The sequence below is a fragment of the Salvelinus alpinus genome, chromosome 18 (assembly GCF_045679555.1).
Source record: "Salvelinus alpinus chromosome 18, SLU_Salpinus.1, whole genome shotgun sequence".
In the NCBI taxonomy this organism is placed as follows: Eukaryota; Metazoa; Chordata; class Actinopteri; order Salmoniformes; family Salmonidae; genus Salvelinus; species Salvelinus alpinus.
In genome coordinates this window covers 6,658,531-6,678,609 of record NC_092103.1, presented here as the reverse complement: position 1 = coordinate 6,678,609, position 20,079 = coordinate 6,658,531, and the positions used below count along the sequence as shown (strand labels likewise).

At 43.1% G+C, this 20,079-nt stretch overlaps 2 protein-coding genes across 3 annotated transcripts in view; one reads left to right on the top strand and one right to left on the bottom strand.

Annotated features, from left to right (window-relative positions):
• Positions 1-12,853, top strand: part of LOC139543608 (tyrosine-protein kinase JAK2-like) — an 88,873-nt gene extending 76,020 nt beyond the window's left edge. For both annotated transcript variants that reach the window (XM_071349871.1, XM_071349870.1), the window contains exons 14-24: positions 2,799-2,926; positions 3,502-3,640; positions 4,179-4,330; positions 4,796-4,946; positions 5,209-5,342; positions 7,268-7,457; positions 7,688-7,812; positions 8,116-8,288; positions 8,651-8,768; positions 9,030-9,143; positions 11,724-12,853. In XM_071349871.1, coding sequence (XP_071205972.1) covers positions 2,799-2,926; positions 3,502-3,640; positions 4,179-4,330; positions 4,796-4,946; positions 5,209-5,342; positions 7,268-7,457; positions 7,688-7,812; positions 8,116-8,288; positions 8,651-8,768; positions 9,030-9,143; positions 11,724-11,831 — 1,532 coding nt within the window. In that variant the 3' untranslated portion in view covers positions 11,832-12,853. The remainder of the gene's footprint in view (positions 1-2,798; positions 2,927-3,501; positions 3,641-4,178; positions 4,331-4,795; positions 4,947-5,208; positions 5,343-7,267; positions 7,458-7,687; positions 7,813-8,115; positions 8,289-8,650; positions 8,769-9,029; positions 9,144-11,723) is intronic.
• A 1,367-nt stretch (positions 12,854-14,220) lies between these two features.
• LOC139543609 (relaxin-3-like) lies at positions 14,221-19,679 on the bottom strand. The gene is made up of 2 exons (XM_071349872.1): positions 19,267-19,679; positions 14,221-15,219 (listed from the first exon to the last, which is right to left on the bottom strand). The coding sequence occupies exons 1-2, from the start codon at positions 19,442-19,444 to the stop codon at positions 14,837-14,839; spliced, it is 561 nt and encodes a 186-aa protein (XP_071205973.1). The 5' UTR covers positions 19,445-19,679; the 3' UTR covers positions 14,221-14,836.
• Positions 19,680-20,079: the final 400 nt, after the last annotated feature.

Here is a 20,079-nt window from a genome sequence, read left to right as displayed (position 1 = left end):
CAGTGTCATCGGTCTGAGGATCAGTCTGTTATGATGGGATAAGGGTGTTTTTCTAATGGAGTCCTGCTGAGGCAGGATTAAACATAACAGGGTCATGTTCATTAGGGCACCTAACAGAACACGAAAATGTGTTTCTTATTGGACAAGTCCAGGTAGTCCCTCCCTTTTTGTCAGTTTTCTTCCATTTGGTGCCTAATGAACATGACCCTGGCCACATTGCCCGTGTTCTCTGTGGGTTAGCATCAGGGCCAGCATTGGTCACCACACTGTCTGGACTAAAAGGCTTACAGTAGCTGTGACCTGTGACTACTGAACGGACTGATGCCCTGGGTTAATCCTATGATATAATGACTGGAGCAGCCAGCTAGTGCATCAAGTGCAGGCTCAGCATATAAAGCAGGCCTTGCTCTATATACTGAGTGTACAAAACATTAGGAACACCTACCTTATGTTATTTTTAGTATTACATTGTTATTGATTACTGCATTGTTGGGTTTAGTGCTTGAAAGAAAGGCAGTTCACTGTACTTTGGGCATGTGACATTTATACTTAAAACCTAAGGATAGAAAGGATGGCCTTTTCCACATTCTGTGGAATAAGAAACTCTTCCACATATACAAGGTGTACAATAAGTGTCTGTAGGGCACTATAAACTGAGTGTACAGTCGTGGCCAAAAGTTTTGAGAATGACAGAAATATAAATTTTCACAAAGTCTGCTGCCTCAGTTTGTATGATGGCAATTTGCATATACTCCAGAATGTTTTGAAGAGTTATGAAGATGAATTGCAATTAATTGCCAAGTCCCTCTTAGCCATGCAATTGAACTGAATCCCCCAAAAACATTTCCACTGCATTTTAGCCCTGCCACAAAAGGACCAGCTGACATCATGTCAGTGATTCTCTCGTTAACACAGGTGTGAGTGTTGACGAAAACAAGGCTGGAGATCACTCTGTCATGCTGATTGAGTTCGAATAACAGACTGGAAGCTTCAAAAGGAGGGTGGTGCTTGGAATCATTGTTCTTCCTCTGTAAACCATGGTTACCTGCAAGGAAACACGTGCCGTCATCATTGCTTTGCACAAAAAGGGCTTCACAGGCAAGGATATTGCTGCCAGTAAGATTGCATCTAAATCAACCATTTATCGGATCATCAAGAACTTTAAGGAGAGCGGTTCAATTTTTGTGAAGAAGGCTTCAGGGCGCCCAAGAAAGTCCAGCAAGCGCCAGGACCGGACCGTCTCCTAAAGTTGATTCAGCTGCGGGATCGGGGCACCACCAGTACAGAGCTTGCTCAGGAATGGCAGCAGGCAGGTGTGAGTGCATCTGCACGCACAGTGAGGCGAAGACTTTTGGAGGATGCCCTGGTGTCAAGAAGGGCAGCAAAGAAGCCACTTCTCTCCAGGAAAAACATCAGTGACAGACTGATATTATGCTAAAGGTACAGGGATTGGACTGCTGAGGACTGGGGTATTTCATTTTCTCTGATGAATACCCTTTCCGATTGTTTGGGGCATCCGGAAAAAAGCTTGTCCGGAGAAGACAAGGTGAGCGCTACCATCAGTCCTGTGTCATGCCAACAGTAAGGCATCCTGAGACCATTCATGTGTGGGGTTGCTTCTCAGCCAAGGCAGTGGGCTCATTCACAATTTTGCCTAAGAACACAGCCATGAATAAAGAATGGTACCAACACATCCTCCGAGAGCAACTTCTCCCAACCATCCAGGAACAGTTTGGTAACGAACAATGCCTTTTCCAGCATGATGGAGCACCTTGCCATAAGGCAAAAGTGATAACTAAGTGGGTCGGGGAACAAAACAGGAAACTCCCCAGACCTTAATCCCATTGAGAACGTGTGGTCAATCCTCAAGAGGCGGGTGGACAATGAAAACCCCACAAATTCTGACAAACTCCAAGTATTGATTTTGCAAGAATGGGCTGCCATCAGTCAGGATGTGGCCCAGAAGTTAATTGACAGCATGCCAGGGTGGATTGCAGAGGTCTTGAAAAAGAAGGGTCAACACTGCAAATATTGACTCTGCATCAACTTCACGTAATTGTCAATAAAAGCCTTTGACACTTATGAAATGCTTGTAATTATACTTCAGTATTCCATAGTAAAATCTATCAAAAATATCTAAAGACACTGAGGCAGCAAACTTTGTGAAAATTCATATTTGTCATTCTCAACTTTCGGCCACGATTACAAAACATAAAGAACACCTGCTCTTTCCATGACATCGACCGACCAGGTGAAATCTATATCCGTTATTGATGTCACTTGTTAACTCCACTTCAATCAGTATAGATGAAGGGGAGGAGACAGGTTAAAGAAGGCGTTTTAAACCTTGAGACATTTGAGACGTGGATTGTGTGTGTGTGCAATTCAGAGGGTGAACGGGCAAGACAAAAGATTTAAGTGCCTTTGAATGGTGTATGGTAGTAGGTACCAGGCGCACTGGTTTGAGTCAAGAAGTTTAACGCTGCTAGGTTTTTCACGATTAACAGTTTCCCGTGTGTGTTAATGGTCCACCATCCAAAGGACATCCAACCAACTTGACACAACTGTGGGAAGCATTGGAGTCAACTTGGCCAAGCATCCCTGTGGGTAGATGGAGATTGGATGCTTTTACCCAACAGTCCTTATTAACCATAGAAGTTTGGAAATGGCCCTCATCGTGGCAATATGGAGCTCTATGGCAGTTTGAAGTCCCCTTTTTGTACAATTTGGCACGTATCACTGTATTGTGCTGCGGTAGTACAGCTGTGATTGTTGAATTATAATCCTTTGCTTTTCAGACATGATGGTGCAGGAGTATGTGAAGTTTGGGTCCCTGGATACATACCTGAAGAAGAATAAGAGCTCTGTGAACATCACCTGGAAGCTAGAGGTGGCCAAGCAGCTAGCCTGGGCTATGCATTACCTGGTAAGACCAATCAATCAGTTACACAGTAACACATTTAAAAAGTTTCATTGCCACATACACCACATAAGTGCAAACAATGACCTAGTAAGACCCTAATCATCATCTGCTAGAAGAACCTCCAGGGTTCACACAAAATATGTATGCAATCACTGTAAATCGCTTCGGCTCAAAGTGTCCGCTATGTCACCTGGGTGGTCTAGCAGTCTGTGCCGCTGCCTACAACACACATACCAGCGTTGACATGGGTTCGAATCTGACCGACAGTCCACTGTGAAGCTTGATGATTAGTTGACTATTTCAATCAGCTGTGTAGTGCTAGGGCAAAAACCTAAACGTGCACCCCTTGGAGTCCCGAGGACCGAGTTTAGGAAACCCTGGTCTGCTGTATGTGATGCACACTCCTATCTTTCCCACTTTCTCTCTCCTCTCTGTCCAATAAAACATATAAAATACAACTGTGTCTGCTAAGTTGTGTGTGTGTGTGTGTATATAGCACCGTAATGGTATTACTTTTATTTGCAATCTGCCACAAATCTGTCTGTCATATTCTGTCTGTCATATGCTGTGTGTAACAGGAGGATAAGAACCTGATCCATGGAAACGTGTGTGCCAAGAACGTCCTGTTGATCCGAGAGGAGGACAAGAAGACTGGGAACCCTCCCTTCATCAAACTGAGTGACCCTGGAATCAGCATCACTGTCCTGCCCAAAGATGGTGAGCACCAGCTCTTGTATCAGTTATTACGAAGATATACTAAGAAATTATACTTTACTGAACTTTTACATGGTCTTTACAGGGCATTTACAGGGCCTTTAGAACCAAACAGGTCTTCCTCAGGCAGTGTTGATGCAAACTATTCACCACGTATACAATATTTCAAAGGAAACAAATACTGCATTGTCAGAGGACACTCCTCTCTTCGCCACCTCTCCTCTCTCCTCCACCAAGAGGAGATACTAGGAAATAAATCAAAAAGTGTTAACCATGCAGAAAGCATGTAAAGGTAGAAACTCCAGGCATTTTTCAACGCGCTTTTCTTTAAGTAATGTCAGCTATTTTTTGTGGCTATGATAAAAACTAAATAAAAAAAATATCTTTGAACATATACAGTCCTTCTCTCTCCGATGCATTCTCGACCCACCCCTCGCTCCCTCTCAACCCTCACCTGAAGAACGGTAGGGTGAAGCTGACTACTTTACAGTCCATGGTCACAGGGAAACTCACCCTCCTCCTTCTTCTTTATAACCTCTAGTCTTGGTGGAGCGTATCCCCTGGGTGCCTCCAGAGTGTATAGAGGTGCCTAGACACCTGACTCTGGCCACGGATAAGTGGGCCTTCGGTACAACCCTGTGGGAGATCTGCAGTGGAGGAGACAAACCACTCAGCACACTGGACTGCTCCAAGGTAAAGACCGGGGGACGTGTTGTTGTTGGGCAATTCATATTAATCACAGCAATAACAGTTCATTTAGTTTGAAAGCCATGTCCGAGCCAGAATGGCCCATAGGGCAGGAGCCGATCTCCTGTTTCTGAAGCATTGTTTGTATAGCACACTGTAAATTACACCAAAATATCAAGGTAGTTCACAAGCAGGAAATCAAATAAAAGGCAGGAAAATGAAAAGCTTTTGAGCTGTGTAGGGGTTTGTTCCTCTGTTGTGTTATGTTTTGAGGGCCATAGTTTGTGGTCTTCTGAAAATGTGTATAATGAATAAATCTATGGAAACCAACATGTTTTGGCATATATGTCTTCAAGGTATTTTCCTTGCTAGAAATACCTGTTCCATGAGGACAAGGAGAAGGGACATAGTGGATACTATTTCATGGCAACATTGTGTACTCGCTCTGCTCTTTATTATCTCCCTCTGTAGAAACGGCTGTTCTATGAGGACCGCCACCAGCTACCTGCTCCGAAGTGGACAGAGCTGGCCAATCTCATCAACAGCTGTATGGACTATGAGCCGTCCAACAGACCTTCCTTCAGAGCTGTCATCAGAGACCTCAACAGCCTCTTCACTCCTGGTCAGTAGCCCTCTTGTCTTTCTACTGCTCTGCCCACAAACAAAGATGTAATTCTAGTCATTTTACTAAAACCTGATGATGTTCCAATGGCTCAGTGTGTTGAACCATGGCGCTGGCAACATTAGGGTTGTGGGTTCGATTCTCGCGTGGACTACTTATACCGAATATTGGCTATGGGTCATTTTGGATATCATATTATTATTGTTGTTTAGTTGATTTACAGAAGGTCTCGATATTGATTGTGTTCTGTCTCCTGTCCCAGACTATGAGTTGCTGGTGGAGAGTGACATGGTGCCCAACAGGACCAGAGGGTTTGGGTTCCCAGGGTCTTTTGAGAACCAGGAGCCCGCTCTGTTTGAAGAGAGACATCTCATCTTCCTCAAGCAGCTGGGGAAGGTTAGACGCGCGCAACTACACACACACTCTCTCTCTCTTCATTATGCTAGTTATGCTAGCAATGCTAGTTATGCTAGTTATGCTTCATTATGCTAGCAACCACCGTTTTCCCCCCTCTTCTGCGCCGTTACATTTCATTTTTATCTCCGTTTTCGCTCGATGAATTGATCAATCACTCACTAATCTCTTCGAGACAGACCACGTCAATATAAATGATACCGTAGATCATGATACTACAGGATGCGTGAGATAACTAACAGAATTATTTTGGGTTCTTTGGACAAATCACGATTTTGCAGGTGTTAGCAACTTTAGAATTTCGGAAGGGGAGAGGACATTTGGCCCATAGACTTGCCCGTAACTTGCAAAGAGAGAGGGTAGAGATTCTTCCTTCTGGTTCCCGGTCCTTCTCTTAACCAATATGGACCCAGAACATCTGAAGAATACAACCCAGATAACGATGCATCATCTTCTGATGAAGAAGAAATCCCCCAAGCTGAAAGAGACATTTTTTGTCAAAGAACAGCTAAATAACATGGTCCTTGTCACCACATGACAACCAGGGCAGGATGGCAGCACAAAATGTCATAAGGATGACTCCAGGGCCCACAAGACATGCAGTTGCCCATGCCCAGGACATCGCCTCAACATTCTACATGTTCATCACACCAGCCATTGAAAAAATCTTCCTGGAGATGACAAATTTGGAGGGTTTCTATAAATATCAAGACATCTGGAAAAGGATGAGTTTGACCTACGTGCCTACATAGGGCTGATAATCTTAGCGGGTGTGTATAGGTCCCGAGGCGAGGCTACATGTAGTCTCTGGAATGCAGAGAGTGGAAGGGCGATTTTCCATGCCGCGATGCCACTGAAAGTCTCACACTTTCTCAAGAAGGCTATGATTTGATAACTGTGAGACCGCTGGCCCCTGGTCATCTTCCATAACATCATTGATGTGTCCTCATACAATGCCTTCGTGATATGGAACAAGATCAACCTTACCTGGATGCCTGATAAGCGGAACAAGAGGAGGGTGTTCCTGGAGCAGCTAGGAAAGGCACTTGTAACCCCACACATTCAAAGAAGGGAGTGCCTCCCTCGCACAGCAGCGCTTGTGAAAGCTGTTCAGGGGGATGAATCTTGTCCTGATCCACCTGAGGCTGCAGCTGGGGCAGGCAAGAGGAGGAGATGCCAATTCTGCCCCCCAAAGAAGGACTGTAAAACAAATACTATGTGCTGCACATGTGAGAAATACATCTGAAAAGTCCATGCACACACACTTGCATACTGTCCTACATGTGCTAATTAGAGTTGATTGATTTATGTTCTTCACATTTTTGTTTTGTACCTATTATCTTATTTTCTTATTGTTGTTGTTTATGCACCTTGTGGGTGGGGACAATATGGTTCAAAAAATGGGAGAAGACTAGTATTTTGTAGTTGAATTCCTCATTGTACAGTATATAAGAATATATCACTATGTTGCCAAAAAAAGACTGTTATTGTTTCCCTTCAGTAAAATGCATTCAAAACTACTTTCTGCACATTTCTGCTACTTTCTTTGGCTATGCAAGTGCTATCTCTTGCTAAAAAATGTATGTTTACACCTATACAGTACCTTTAGCAATAATAACAATGAACCTCTACTGTAGTAAAGAAAACAATTACGACAGGTTAGTTGTAATAAAAACGAGTGGTGTCCTTCTGGAAAACCCAGAAGTTTGATGAATGACACGTCTTTTTTTCTACATGCAAAATAGATCTTGGGGTTTAAAATTCAATTAAGCGGCTTTATTTTAGGGGTCTAGTGAAGGCGGGTAATTTTTGACCTTTTGGACAAGTGGAGTAAACAGAATGCTAAGACTACACAAGGGTTAAGTTCTGGGTTAACCGAGATGAATAACTCCCACTGTCTCTCTCAGGGTAACTTTGGCAGTGTGGAGATGTGTAGGTACGACCCTCTGCTCGACAACACAGGGGAGGTGGTGGCAGTCAAGAAGCTGCAGCACAGCACAGCCGAACACCTCCGAGACTTTGAACGGGAGATTGAGATCCTCAAGTCCCTCCAGCATGACAACATCGTCAAGTACAAGGGAGTGTGCTACAGCGCTGGTGAGATCCGTATGTTTTTCGCAAAGTGTGACGACCGCAATCTTCTCGCGGTCATTGTTCCTTGAATATGCAACTGTTTGAGATGAATCATGCTACTATGTCCCAGCTTTGTACAGTACATGAGCGTCGTAACAAGAACTTTCAATCACTGGAAATTAGCGCAAGCTAAGGCGTTGTAGTGCTATGCATCTGACTGCTGCGCTGTTTATTCAATTCTAACCATGTCCTAGGTCGGAGGAACCTGCATCTGATCATGGAGTACCTCCCCCACGGCAGTCTGAGAGACTACCTCGTCAAGAACAAGGATCGCTTCGACTACAAGAAGCTCCTGCTCTACGCCTCACAGATCTGCAAGGTACAGGACTGTCACAGCACATTGTAATACTGTGCAAATGCTTGAGGAAGACGATTGACCTTTTTTCAAGTCCTGCCCGCCCTGTTTACTGTTGCGATGTCCGACAAACTTTTGCAGCGGAGAGCAATTTCCCATTAAAACCAATGGAGAAGAACCGACAAAAATGTTGTTAAACGTTTACTACTTGATTCAATTGAATGCAGGCAGCCCCTTGCTCCTCAGGAGACTGGTGTTTGTTACTGTGGACTGTCATTTGAATGACTTCACAGGAACTCACTGAACTCTACCTGTGTGCCCCTGTAGGGCATGGACTACCTGGCGACCAAGCGCTACATCCACAGAGACCTGGCCACCCGTAACATCCTGGTGGAGAGTGAGCTGAGGGTGAAGATAGGAGACTTTGGGCTCACCAAGGTCCTGCCTCAGGACAAGGACTACTACACCGTCAGAGAGCCGGGAGAGAGCCCCATCTTCTGGTGAGAAATAATACCGCAACTTCTTTAACAGGGAGTGGGAGAATTGTGGTTACTACAGTAATCGATTGTTACTTTTATTAATGAAGTTAGTCACAAATGAGCTCACTAATTGGCAAGCACCAAAATAACAATCCTACAATTTGAAAAAAGATTGACTTTTTATTAACGTTGTATAAACTATTTTAACTAATGATTGACTGTATATTTCACTTAGATACCCTTTATAACCCCTTTTAAAGGGTGTCTTTTTTTTAGCTTTTTAGATCACTGCTGTGTGTATGTTTTATATATATATATGTACGCTCGTTTGTGTGCATGTCTAATTTACATTTGTAAGCTCGTTTTGCTTCGTTGTGTGGAAGGTATGCCCCCGAGTCGCTGACTGAGAGCAAGTTTTCAGTGGGCTCTGACGTGTGGAGCTTTGGAGTGGTCCTCTACGAGCTGTTCACCCACAGCGACAAGACCTGCAGTCCTCCAGCCGTACGTCTCTGCGCTGTTATTTTTCCTCTTCTACCTCACACGACCACTCTTCGTCTCTATCACTTTTCTAACTCGACTGTCTCCCTCAACCTTTCTCTCTTTGATACTGCCTACTTGTTCAAAAGAGCTCGATTAAGACTTGTCGCAGTCATAATTATGGCCGTTGAAGACTATTTCTTGTACCATGTGTCCTCATAGAAATGATCAAACTGCATTTCATGCTGTAATTAACCAAGCTCTTACCCCCCCCTCCTCCTCCAGGTGTTCATGGATAAGATGGGCCGTGACAAGCAGGGCCAGATGATAGTGTACCACCTCATTGACCTCCTGAAGAGAGGATACAGACTCCCTGCTCCCCAGGCCTGTCCTGAGGAGGTGAGGCTGACCGTCTGTTTGTCTCCGTCTGTTTCTGTATGTTGTGTATATCTGATTGCCATCTAAACTCGAGCGTCCCTCAAAATCGTAAGGCAGCCTAAACAGAGAGCTCAGTAAATGTTTGACATATTTTATGTTTTTAGGTGTTTTTTAAAATCTTTTTAGTTTTTGATAAGTAATTGAGTTGTTGATTGGATATATCTGGTCGTTTTCACCCACGGAGTTGCAGGACTGATGGCAGGATGACTTGTCAGGTTTAGCTAGCTGGCTAATATTTGCATTTTAAAAGACGCATTTCAACACCGGCTGCTTCTTGATCAATGGTGACCTGACTGCAGTATGGAAACGGCAGCGAGCTCGTACCGATGTGTGGTGGGCTTTTCTTGCGCTGTAGCAGCAGCAGAGGCATCACCCAAGTGGGCGCTACACGTGAGTTGTGGTGGAATACCAAGTCCAGGCTACAGAGAGGCTGAGCTGTGGACGACATCAGGGCCAGCAAGCCAATTGCGTCATTATATTTCTACGGCATCAACTGACACCACCATCATCTAACTCAGTTTAGGAGCCAGAGATCGCTGATCTGCTGAGGGAGTCCTGCTCTGTGTCTGTGACAATGTCATCCTGTCCTTTGTTTTGTTATGTTATACTGTATGTGTTGTTAAGTTCATGTGACACTGAAACTGACACAGGAAATGGAGCAGAGACCTTCAACCATGCCCCTGGTAATACTGTTGAGCGTTCGAATGAGGAAAACATTCAACAACAGCCACATGTGTTAAGAGAACATGGTTGTTCCAATCTGAAAACTGGACAAACTGTTAAATACAAGGACAGAGAAAGTGGTACTCCACATACAGCAACCGTCATTGGACGAGCAGGGAAAGCAAAAGGAAAACACCAGAACTGGTACAACTTGCAGTACTCTGAACCAGCTACACTTTCTGGTACAACAGGGTCAGCTGACCTGCCACTTGTAGATAATATCAGAATTGAACCAATAGAAAATCGAGAAAAACAGAATGACATTCAAAATGATGATGTACTTGAAACAAAGGACGTGTCATTTGACTCAGCTAAGCTAGATGAGCTCAGTAATTGGAGGAAAAATTGAGTGTTTGAGGAAGTCAAAGACATTGGCCAAAAATGCGTCTCAACAAGGTGGGTGTGTACCCTTAAAGAATCCTTAACTGAAATAGTGCCCAAAGCACGTCTAGTGGCTAGAGGTTTTGAGGAGCTGGCTGCTAAACAACTCCCAAAAGACTCACCGACATGCGCCTCAGAGTCACTCAGATTGCTGATGTCAGTGATCTGCCAGAAAAAATGGAAACTTAATTCCATAGACATCAAATCTGCATTTTTGCAGGAAACAGAAATGTCAAGGGACATTCACATCCGACCTCCGCCTGAAGCTGAAAGCGAAGGAACACTGTGGAAACTAAAAAAGTGTGTGTATGGACTGGCAGATGCATCACTCTACTGGTACAACAAAGTCAAGGCAACAATGCTGAATACAGGTGGAAAAATGTCACAAGTGGATCCTGCAGTCTTCTATTGGCTTGATCAAGACTGCAATGTGACTGGAGAACTTGCCTGTCATGTTGATGACTTTATCTGGGGTGGCTCACAGACCTTTGCTTCAACTGTGATTCCATACCTTAAAGCTGTTTTCTAGGTTGGCCGTGAGGAGCATGATAATTTTTGTTATGTTGGCATAGAGTTTATTACAGTTGATGGAAAAATACTGATGCTTCGCTAGGGAACCTTACAGATGGAGGCACACAAGGTGGACATCTAATCGTGTTAATGGGTGAAGGAGGAAGATTCTCACCTATCTGTTGGCAGTCAAAAAGGATCAGAAGGGTTGTCCGAAGCACACTTGCTGGAGAAACACTTGCTCTTGCGGATGGAATTGACAATGCGATCTTTCTTGCAACTCTGTTCTCAGAGCTTACCACTGGTGAGACAAAACAGCACTTTCTACCTGTAGTTTGTGTCACTGACAACTACTCATTAGTTGATGCTGTGAAGTGACTAAAAAAGGAGCATCCAGTCTTGTGCTCCTACAGGCTCTCAGTAATGGAAAGTGGCAGCTTGAGTAATACAAATAAAAACTGTCACACAACCCATTTGTAATGGGGATCTTGAATAATACTTGGACATTTAATTATGTTGTTGATATTTTATTTGTCTTTAAAGAAAACGGGGAGATTGTTAAGTTCATGTTTTAAGTATCCCTATATTCCTGTTATTACGGGGCTATCACTTAGTCAAGAGTGCGCATGCGCAGGGAGTCTAGTCGTCGATGGACCTAGCCTTGAGTGTAATGGCTACCTTGTAGTGTGTTCATATCCTGTAGTAAACTTTGTTAAACTGGAACCTTGTCATTTCGAGTTAACATGTGTCACCCAATTCTGCCTAGTAGGCTAGGTCTACTGTTTAGCTTATACCTACTATGTTACATTTTTGAACCATTTATTTAAGAGGACTTTTTTGTGTCATCCTCAATGATTTTAAAAGCATTATCCACTTGTGTGCTTGTATTCCGTTTTAAATGGTCAACTCTATCTATTTACCCCTCAGATCCAGAACATGATGACAGAGTGCTGGAATGGTGACCCAGGTCTGCGGCCCACCTTCAAGAAGTTAGCCCAGAGTGTGGACACGTTCCGGGACAGTAAAGAGGGCTGAGGAACCTTTCCTGGCCCAGCCCACATGATCACCTTGTCCAGTAAGAAACGCTCATTTTCCATTGTAAAACGTTTCGCTACGGCGTTCCCTAATCAATACAACCCTGGCGACGCCTTAACTCTCAAAGACTACGACAATGAAGTCACTTGAGCCAACAGTCTTCTGGAGCAGATAGGAGGAGCAAACGGGGAGGATTACCAATGGCATTCTGGGAGAAATCACAAAAAGACAATATTGAAGTCTGTCTTTGTGTGCGAACCTACCCCTTTTTTCCACTGATTTGGGGGAAGGAAAATGACCACATGCTGTTACTTTGCTGTCGTCTTTTCTCCATTCTGGGATGTTTTCACTGTGGTTATTATGACTTATTTTGGGCTCTGGCCTCAGACTCCAGCACAGGCAGAACACACTCCGCTGTTGTATATGTTGATGCTAATGGCAGCACAGAAACACGTCAAGGATAGCAATACGGAAGACGTACATTTAGTAAAGACGCTAAGACTGTTCCATCTGCCTCCCTCCTCAACTCAAGTGGATTATGTCAAACCACTTTTCTCTTTGTCATCCCTATTGTGTTAATGTGCCGTCATCTCACCTGCTGACCTCTTTTGGAATATGAATGTGCACTTCTGCCGGATCAGTAGTACGTATAAGAAAATGGACGAGACTGTTTTGTCTGTCAGTTTGTTTGTCTGTCTGTCCTTTTATTTTAGGTTGTTGTTATGGCAGCCGTGCGGACTGTCATAGACGATGCCACGTCAATGTCAAAACTTCGAAGGTTAAAGTGTTTTGAGTGAACATATTTGTTGTTTTTCTTTCTTTTTTTTTAAGCGATAATCTATGATCGTGGCGAGGAAAGGGTTTTTAACATGTATTTATTTAATTGTTTTTATACAAGCCAGTATTTACCTGTTTGCGAGTTGAACGTAAGTGTGCTGGTGTTACATTTGAGTTATAATGCGTAGGCTAAATTGATTGTAAAATATCAGCTATTTTATATTAAAGGGTATGTTATTGCAAAACTGGTCAGAAATTGATTTTGTTGCTTTAGTGGCATGTTTTATTTATTTGTGTGAGACAAAAGTTCAACTGCCATTTTATTTGGTTGTATTCATCCTCTTGAGTGGAAAGTTGGTGACAGGGGCTCTCATCTCCATCCACACCGTCAGCCCTCAAAAAAGGTCACATACACACATGTGCACACCAGACCTGGGTTCAAATACATGTGTATTTGAGTATCTGTTATTTCAATTACTTTTTTTTTAAATGTATTTGAGTATTTTCAAAATACACAGAACAAAACGAATACTTATTCAAAAGTTTCCTGAAACACTATTTGAAACCCTTTTCAAATATATTTGCACCAAACACTTTGCTGCTCCATGTCCAACGAGCTTTTAGAAACTGTTTTTGTAACATGTAAATGTAATATGGCATCTTGTCCCTCTATCATGAGACACCAATGTAAAGTATGGGCTGCATATTGCGATTTAATAAGTCAAATGAGACCTTGAATAGCTTCGATTTCAAACGAAACTTAAGTACATTCACAACTATTTTCAAATGCACACCAAATAATCCAAATATTTATTTGAAAACACTGTCTTTCAAATTCTTCCAATGATATGTATTTTAAGTAATTGTAAATACATGCAAATCTTTCCAAATAGTATTTCTTTTTTAAATACATTCCAATATTCAACTACTTGTTCTTTCAAATTACGATGCTCTAAATACTTGTTTTGAAATGTATTGAAGAGTAATTGCACACATGGACACACACACACACTCCACAGAGAAACTTGTATCTATTTAAGGCGCTGACTGGTGACTTAAACCATTGTCAAATACTCAGGTATAGTAGGATTACAGTCAGGAATGGTCTCCCACGGAGAAAACTGTGATTTGTTGTGATTGCTTTGAGGCTAAATGGGGTAGGATCCTCATAAACCAGTGAGTCCCTGTTAAAACTAGCTGTGTGAAATCCCTCTCAGGTATACCTTGGTAGTGGTGGTGATAGTAAGTGTAACTAATGTTCTGTGGAAGTATGGTAGTCATTGCAATAACCGTTATTGTGTCTGGTGGATCCTCCTGTCGTCAGGGCCACCAGCTAACTGTTACCATTTCCATGGTAAACCAGGAGAGTGGTGAGAGAAAAAAAAAGCTAATAAGGGAAATTAAGAGCTTATTACCTGACTTGTTGCCATGGCGTCAGCTACAGTAAACATTGAGTAAATGGCCAACAATAATGTGGTTTTACCCCAGGTAGAATGCAGACAAGAAATAATTTAGTTTGGATGAACCTAATAAATAACTGTGTTCTTTCATAGCTAGCACATTTTTTGCTTTTTCATTAAAGTGGATGAGACATTTCGACGTGGACAAGATGTGATTTCCAAAATAGACTTTATATTGATATTCAATGAGTTTTACATTTACATACACTTAACATATATTCACAGTATTTCAATGGGGTGTTCTTGGGTGTAAAGGGGGATGCATTTTTCAAGTCATTCAAACAATTGTATTTCTCAGGGAAGTGCATAGGTGCTCTTTGCTTCAGTAATTCATTTAATGATGAAACAACACATTTAATTGCAAACTATTTGCCTGACACATTATACAGAAAAGCGTACAAAGCCATTTGAACAGCTAGCCCAGCATTTCCCAAACCTGGTCCTCTGGATCCTAAGGGGTGCACGTTTTGCCCTAACACTACACAGCTGATTTAAATGATCAAAGCTGGATGATTAGTTGATGATTTGAATTAGCTGTGTTGTGCTAGGGCAAAACCCAAACGTGCACCCCTTGGGGTCCCGAGGACCGCGTTTGGGAAATCCTGAGCCAGCCTGTGTTGAAATTTCCCCCATCAACAACCTAATCGAACACTGAAAAGAAAACGGCTACCTGTCACCCACACTCCAATAACACAGAGAGGAGGTGGTCCGATAAACCCAAGCTAGGGCAGCTCTACCTCCACCATCCTGTCGCCCACTGCCCCAGTCTCAGCACAGACGCCCAATGTCATACTTAGTGCAGCCCTGGTTGCAGCACATGCCAGCTACGCCCAAGGAAAAGTTCCTCTTTCGCTTGTTGCGGCGTTGCCAATTGATGCTGGGGCTCCTGGCCAACTCTCTGGCTCCCACCACTCCTCCCAACACCAATGCATGATTCTGGAGCTCTTCACTGGGGTCGAGGTTGGCCGCGGACCCCCTATGGTCCCCCACTCCACCCAGGAGTGAGAGGAGTTCAGCCAGGGGGGTGGGGGATGAGGAGGAGAGCTGGAGAGGGTGGTCTGCTACTGCGGCCTGGTCCAGACCATGAGGCCAGTTGAGTCTGCTGTCCTCGCCCTCTCTGACATCACTATGGGAGCTGGCATGGAAGAGATCTGAGCATAGGGGGGGGGGGACAGTCAGTAGGGGTGAGTACACCTTGCATTAACATTTTGGTTGTCATCCATCCGATCAAGATGAGCCGATAACTATCTGATCAAGTATTGTTGCTTCTACACATGGTTTTAAAATGTCTCCTATCTGCCGACTGCATCTGCATTGTGAGCAGATTCCCTGGTCCCTCCCTGCACGCAAACTAATCCAACCTGCCTTGGACCTTCCCTTATGACACAAGCTGTGTAAAAGCTGTGTAAATCAACAGAAAAAAAGCATACTTTTATACTCAATAGTTATACTCTCATCATTACGGGCTACTTTTGTTAACCAACAATTTAATACTGGGCTTAATACTGTCCGGATAGCCTCATCAGCTCATGCTATTTGTTTTATTCCAAATTATTTGTAAATGCGGAAGTGGCCTCGCTGATGCTTACAGAAAGTTATGCGCCTTTACGAATCAGTTTGGACATCTTCTGCACTTTATTGCTAGCTATTAGTCTGGAAAATGCTCAAAGATTCACAGAATATAATAGAACAGAATTCAATAAAGATTTTGTGTTAGCCTATACTAGACCTAAACAGTTCTACCAAAGGAACAGAAATGTAACATGCTGGGAGAATGACTGTGTCCAAATAATTGATAATGATAATGTGATAATTCCGAAACGAAGTCACTTTCACTCATCGAGGGTTGATTATAGGCCTACTACAAACGTGTTGGGGATGATGTGACGGACTATGATGGAGTCGCAGCAGAAGAGCGCAGTGTATGGCAAGGTACATTACATGACCAAAAGTATGTGGACACCTGCTCATCGGACATCCCAAAATCATGGGCATTAATATGGAGTTAACCCCCCCCCCCCTTTACTGCGATAACAGCCTCCACTATTCTGGGAAGGCTTTCCACTCGATGTTGGAACATTACTGCGGGGATTGCTTCTATTCGGCCACAAGAACATTAGTGAGGTCAGGCACTGATGTTGGGCAATTAGGCCTGGCTCGCAGTCGGTGTTCCAATTCATCCCAAAGGTGTTCAATGGGGTTGAGGTCAGGGCTCTGTGCAGGTCAGTCAACTTCTTCCACAACGGTCTCGACAAACCAATTCTGTATGTACCTCGCTTTGTGCATGGGGGCATTGTCATGCTGAAACAGGAAAGGGCCTTCCCCAAACTGTTGCCACACAATTGGAAGCACAGAATCATCTAGACTGTCATCATATGCTGTAGCATTAAGATTTCCCTTCACTGGAACTAAAGGGCCTAGCCCGAACCATGAAAAACAGCCCCAGGCCATTATTCCTCCTCCACCAAACTTTACAGTTGGCACTATGCATTCGGGCAGGTATCGTTTTCCTGGCATCCACCAAACCCAGATTCGTCCATCGGACTGCCAGATGATGAAGCGTGATTCATCAATCCAGGGTCGCATTTCCACTGCTCCAGAGTCCAATAGTGGCGAGCTTCACACCACTCCAGCCGACGCCCCTGGGCGATCTTAGGCTTGTGTGCGGCTGCTCAGCCATGGCAAGCCATTTCATGATGCTCCCAGCTAACATTTATTGTACTGACCTTGCTTGGAAAGGCAGTTTGGAAATTGATAGTGAGTGTTGCAACCAAGGAAAGACAATTTTTACGCACTTCAGCGGTCCTGTTCTGTGAGCTTGTGTGGCCTACCACTTCACGGCTGAGCCGCTGTTGCTCCTAGACATTTCTACTTTATGATAACAGCACTTATATGACCGGGGCAGCTCTAACACCTGTCAGCAACGGGTGTGGCTGAAATAGCCAAATCCACTAATTTGAAGGGGTGTCTACATATTTTTGTATATATTGTAGGCCTAATTTTCCACCTGTAGGCTACCTTTAGAGCCAGAGTGGATTTTTATACAATTTCTATAGACAAGCCACTGTATTAAATACTGGCCAAACACGTGTAGTGTTTAGTCCCATGTTTCATGAGCTGAAATAAAAGATCAAAGATTTTCCATAAGCACAAAATTATTATTTCTCTCAAATTTTGCACACAAATTTGTTTACATCCCTGTTAGTGAGCATTTCTCCTTTGCCAAGATAATCCATCCACCTGACAGGTGTGGCATATCAAGAAGCTGATTAAACTGCATGATCATTACACAGGTGCACCTTGTGCTGGGGTAAATAAAAGGCCACACAAAATGCCACAGATGTCTCAAGTTTTGAGGGAGTGTGCAATTGGCATGCTGACTGCAGGAATGTCCACTAGAGCTGTTGCCAAATAATTTTATGTTAATTTCTCTACCATAAGCCGTTGGAGGCCAACGTCGTTTTAGAGAATTTGGCAGTACATCCATCCGGCCTCACAACCACCAGACCATGTGTAACCACGCCAGCCCAGGACATCCATATCTGGCTTCTTCACCTGAGACCAGCCACCCGGACAGCTGATGAAACAGGAGTATTTCTGTCTGTAATAAAGCCCTTTTGTGTGGGAAAAACTCATTCTGATTGGCTGGGTCTTGCTCCATGGTGGGTGGGCCTATGATCTCCCAGACCCAGCCATGTCTGCGCCCCTGCCCAGTCATGTGAAATACATAGATTAGGGCCTAATGAATTTATTTCAATTGACTGATTTCCTTAAATAAAATCGTTATTTGTTGCGTTTATATTTTCGTTCAGTATAAATACCACTGTATTATTTTCATATAATAGCAACATGAATTAGGGCTCTGTTCAATCTGTAACGATGAAGCGTTATCCCGTTCCCACTCCTGCTATTACAGTCATTGACCTTTAAGATGTTTTCAATTATTTGATGTTGCGCTGGCATTGGACATGTGAACCCTTTTTCATGTATTCGGGACGATATCTTCGTAAATATCTTTATTTCTATACGTGTTATCTAATTTCGATTGGACTATGGCATCCGACCACAGTACCAGAAGGCACTTGGTTTCTATTGAAGACCATGATCTTAATTCTGGAGGATTTGTAGAGGTAACCTATCGTTGTCCATACTTACTACCTCGACTGGCCGGTGTGATGTATTTTATGAGGGCGGGACAACCGTGAAATTGGCCAAATTTATAGGCTATGCTTTTGTTATCACAATTTGTTTACACTTCAAGAATATCCTTACAAGACGCGTCTTGGCTGCCTCCGGTGGTGGTCAGAAAGATCTCATCAAAATCAGTTAACAATAAATATTTTGATTGTCTATAGGCCTGCCTGTCGACAAATGTGGGCACAATCAGAATGTGAACAAGAGACGTATTTTAGAACCAGGTATAAACGAGGCTAGAGAGACACATTTAAAAAAAAAAAGATCTACACTTTAATGCATAGACTAATGTGAATACCGGTACACAAACTCTAAAAGTGAATACATACAATGACAGTGAAAATCCCATAAAATGCTGGGTTATTTTTTTTAAATTCCAACATGTTCCACCGTGTCAAGACACCCTAACAATTCATTTCAGTAAAAATCAGAGGTTCACTGTTACTGCACGGATAACTATGACGGTCAGAAACCGTGCTAATAATTGAAAGCTCTCTGAACAACTTTTACATAGGAAATTACAAAATAATGTTGGGTCGCTTAGGTTGATTGCGTTTCAATTAGTATACTTCTCGGTAATCAGTCCAACAGGGTACCATATTTTTTACAGAGGAAAAAGCAGCGCTCCCTATTTTCTAATTCTCCAACCAATACACTGTCGGTGGTTCTGAAGTAGGCTACCACTATCAAGCTGAAACGTCTCTCCGTCGTTCTCTGGGACAGAATTGACCAAATGTACCAAAATCTTGATTGAATAGATGCGCTTTTCTTTCAAAACCTAGACTGCAACTTTGGATTTTTAGACCATAGCTTGTATCTTTTAAAATCGAAAATAAGACTTTGTAGATCTACCAAAACGATTTAATGCGGTGCCCAAGTCACATGAGATTTACACAATTAATAGGCTATAACAACGTCGTACTGCGGAGAAAAGTACAAGTTTGACCAGTTCAACATTATCGACAAGTGTTTGCATTAAGGACCGCAATGATGTAGCTACTTACCCAAGTTTCCATCTAAGGACCGTTTCCAACGGGACCCGCCGCACGTGAAGATAACGGCTCTTATAAACTCTCTGCCGCACAGTTTCATCCCATTGTCTCTCAATAGGCTTTGAGTGCTTGTACACATTAACAAAGTACCAACACACACAAGGATGACAAAAGAAAGCTTTGGTAGCATTTTCAGTTTAGAGCTGGTTTCCTTGTGAGAGAGATTAACTAAAGTTACCCTATAGTGTGTGGTCCTGGTGTTCTGAGCTTCTTGAGATGCTGTTCTGTGAGTCCAAGTTCTCTTGTCAATGTAGACTTCAATAGGATATCATTAGGTACCTCTCACTATCCCGTGATGCTTCTTGTGGTCTGTTTGCTACTGGTCCATCTTTTATAGTCACTAACCCCACACCATTACCATCCTGGGTGTGAGTCATATTACTCTACACTCCATCTACCTCCTCCTGATAACAACCCCCAACAATTCCACACAGGCATGCAAGAGTGGCTCTGGAAGATGTTTAGGGGTGGGGGTGCTTACATTTTTTGGTACTCTCATACAGGATAGTAAAGTCCTAGTGCACTACTTTTGTGAGAAAAATATATAAATATTTCCCCCCCAATTTTTTTTGTACAACTTGAAATTCTGATTCATCAGGGGGTGCTGCAGCACCCCTACTGCCTTAGCCGCATGTGCATGCTCTCTCTCTTACACACAAAGCATGTGTAGAAAAGGATTCCAGACACACTTTAGATACATAATAATGAATGAATTCATGTTTTTTTTTTTTTTTACGTATTCTGGGTATAAATTCTTTCATGTAG

Coding starts and splice junctions, on each gene's coding strand:
- LOC139543609 (XM_071349872.1), bottom strand. CDS start 19,444: ATGCTACCAAAGCTTTCTTTTGTCATCCTTGTGTGTGTTGGTACTTTG. Junction 15,220..19,266: donor GTCCTTAGATGGAAACTTGG/GTAAGTAGCTAC, acceptor CCCTATGCTCAG/ATCTCTTCCATGCCAGCTCC.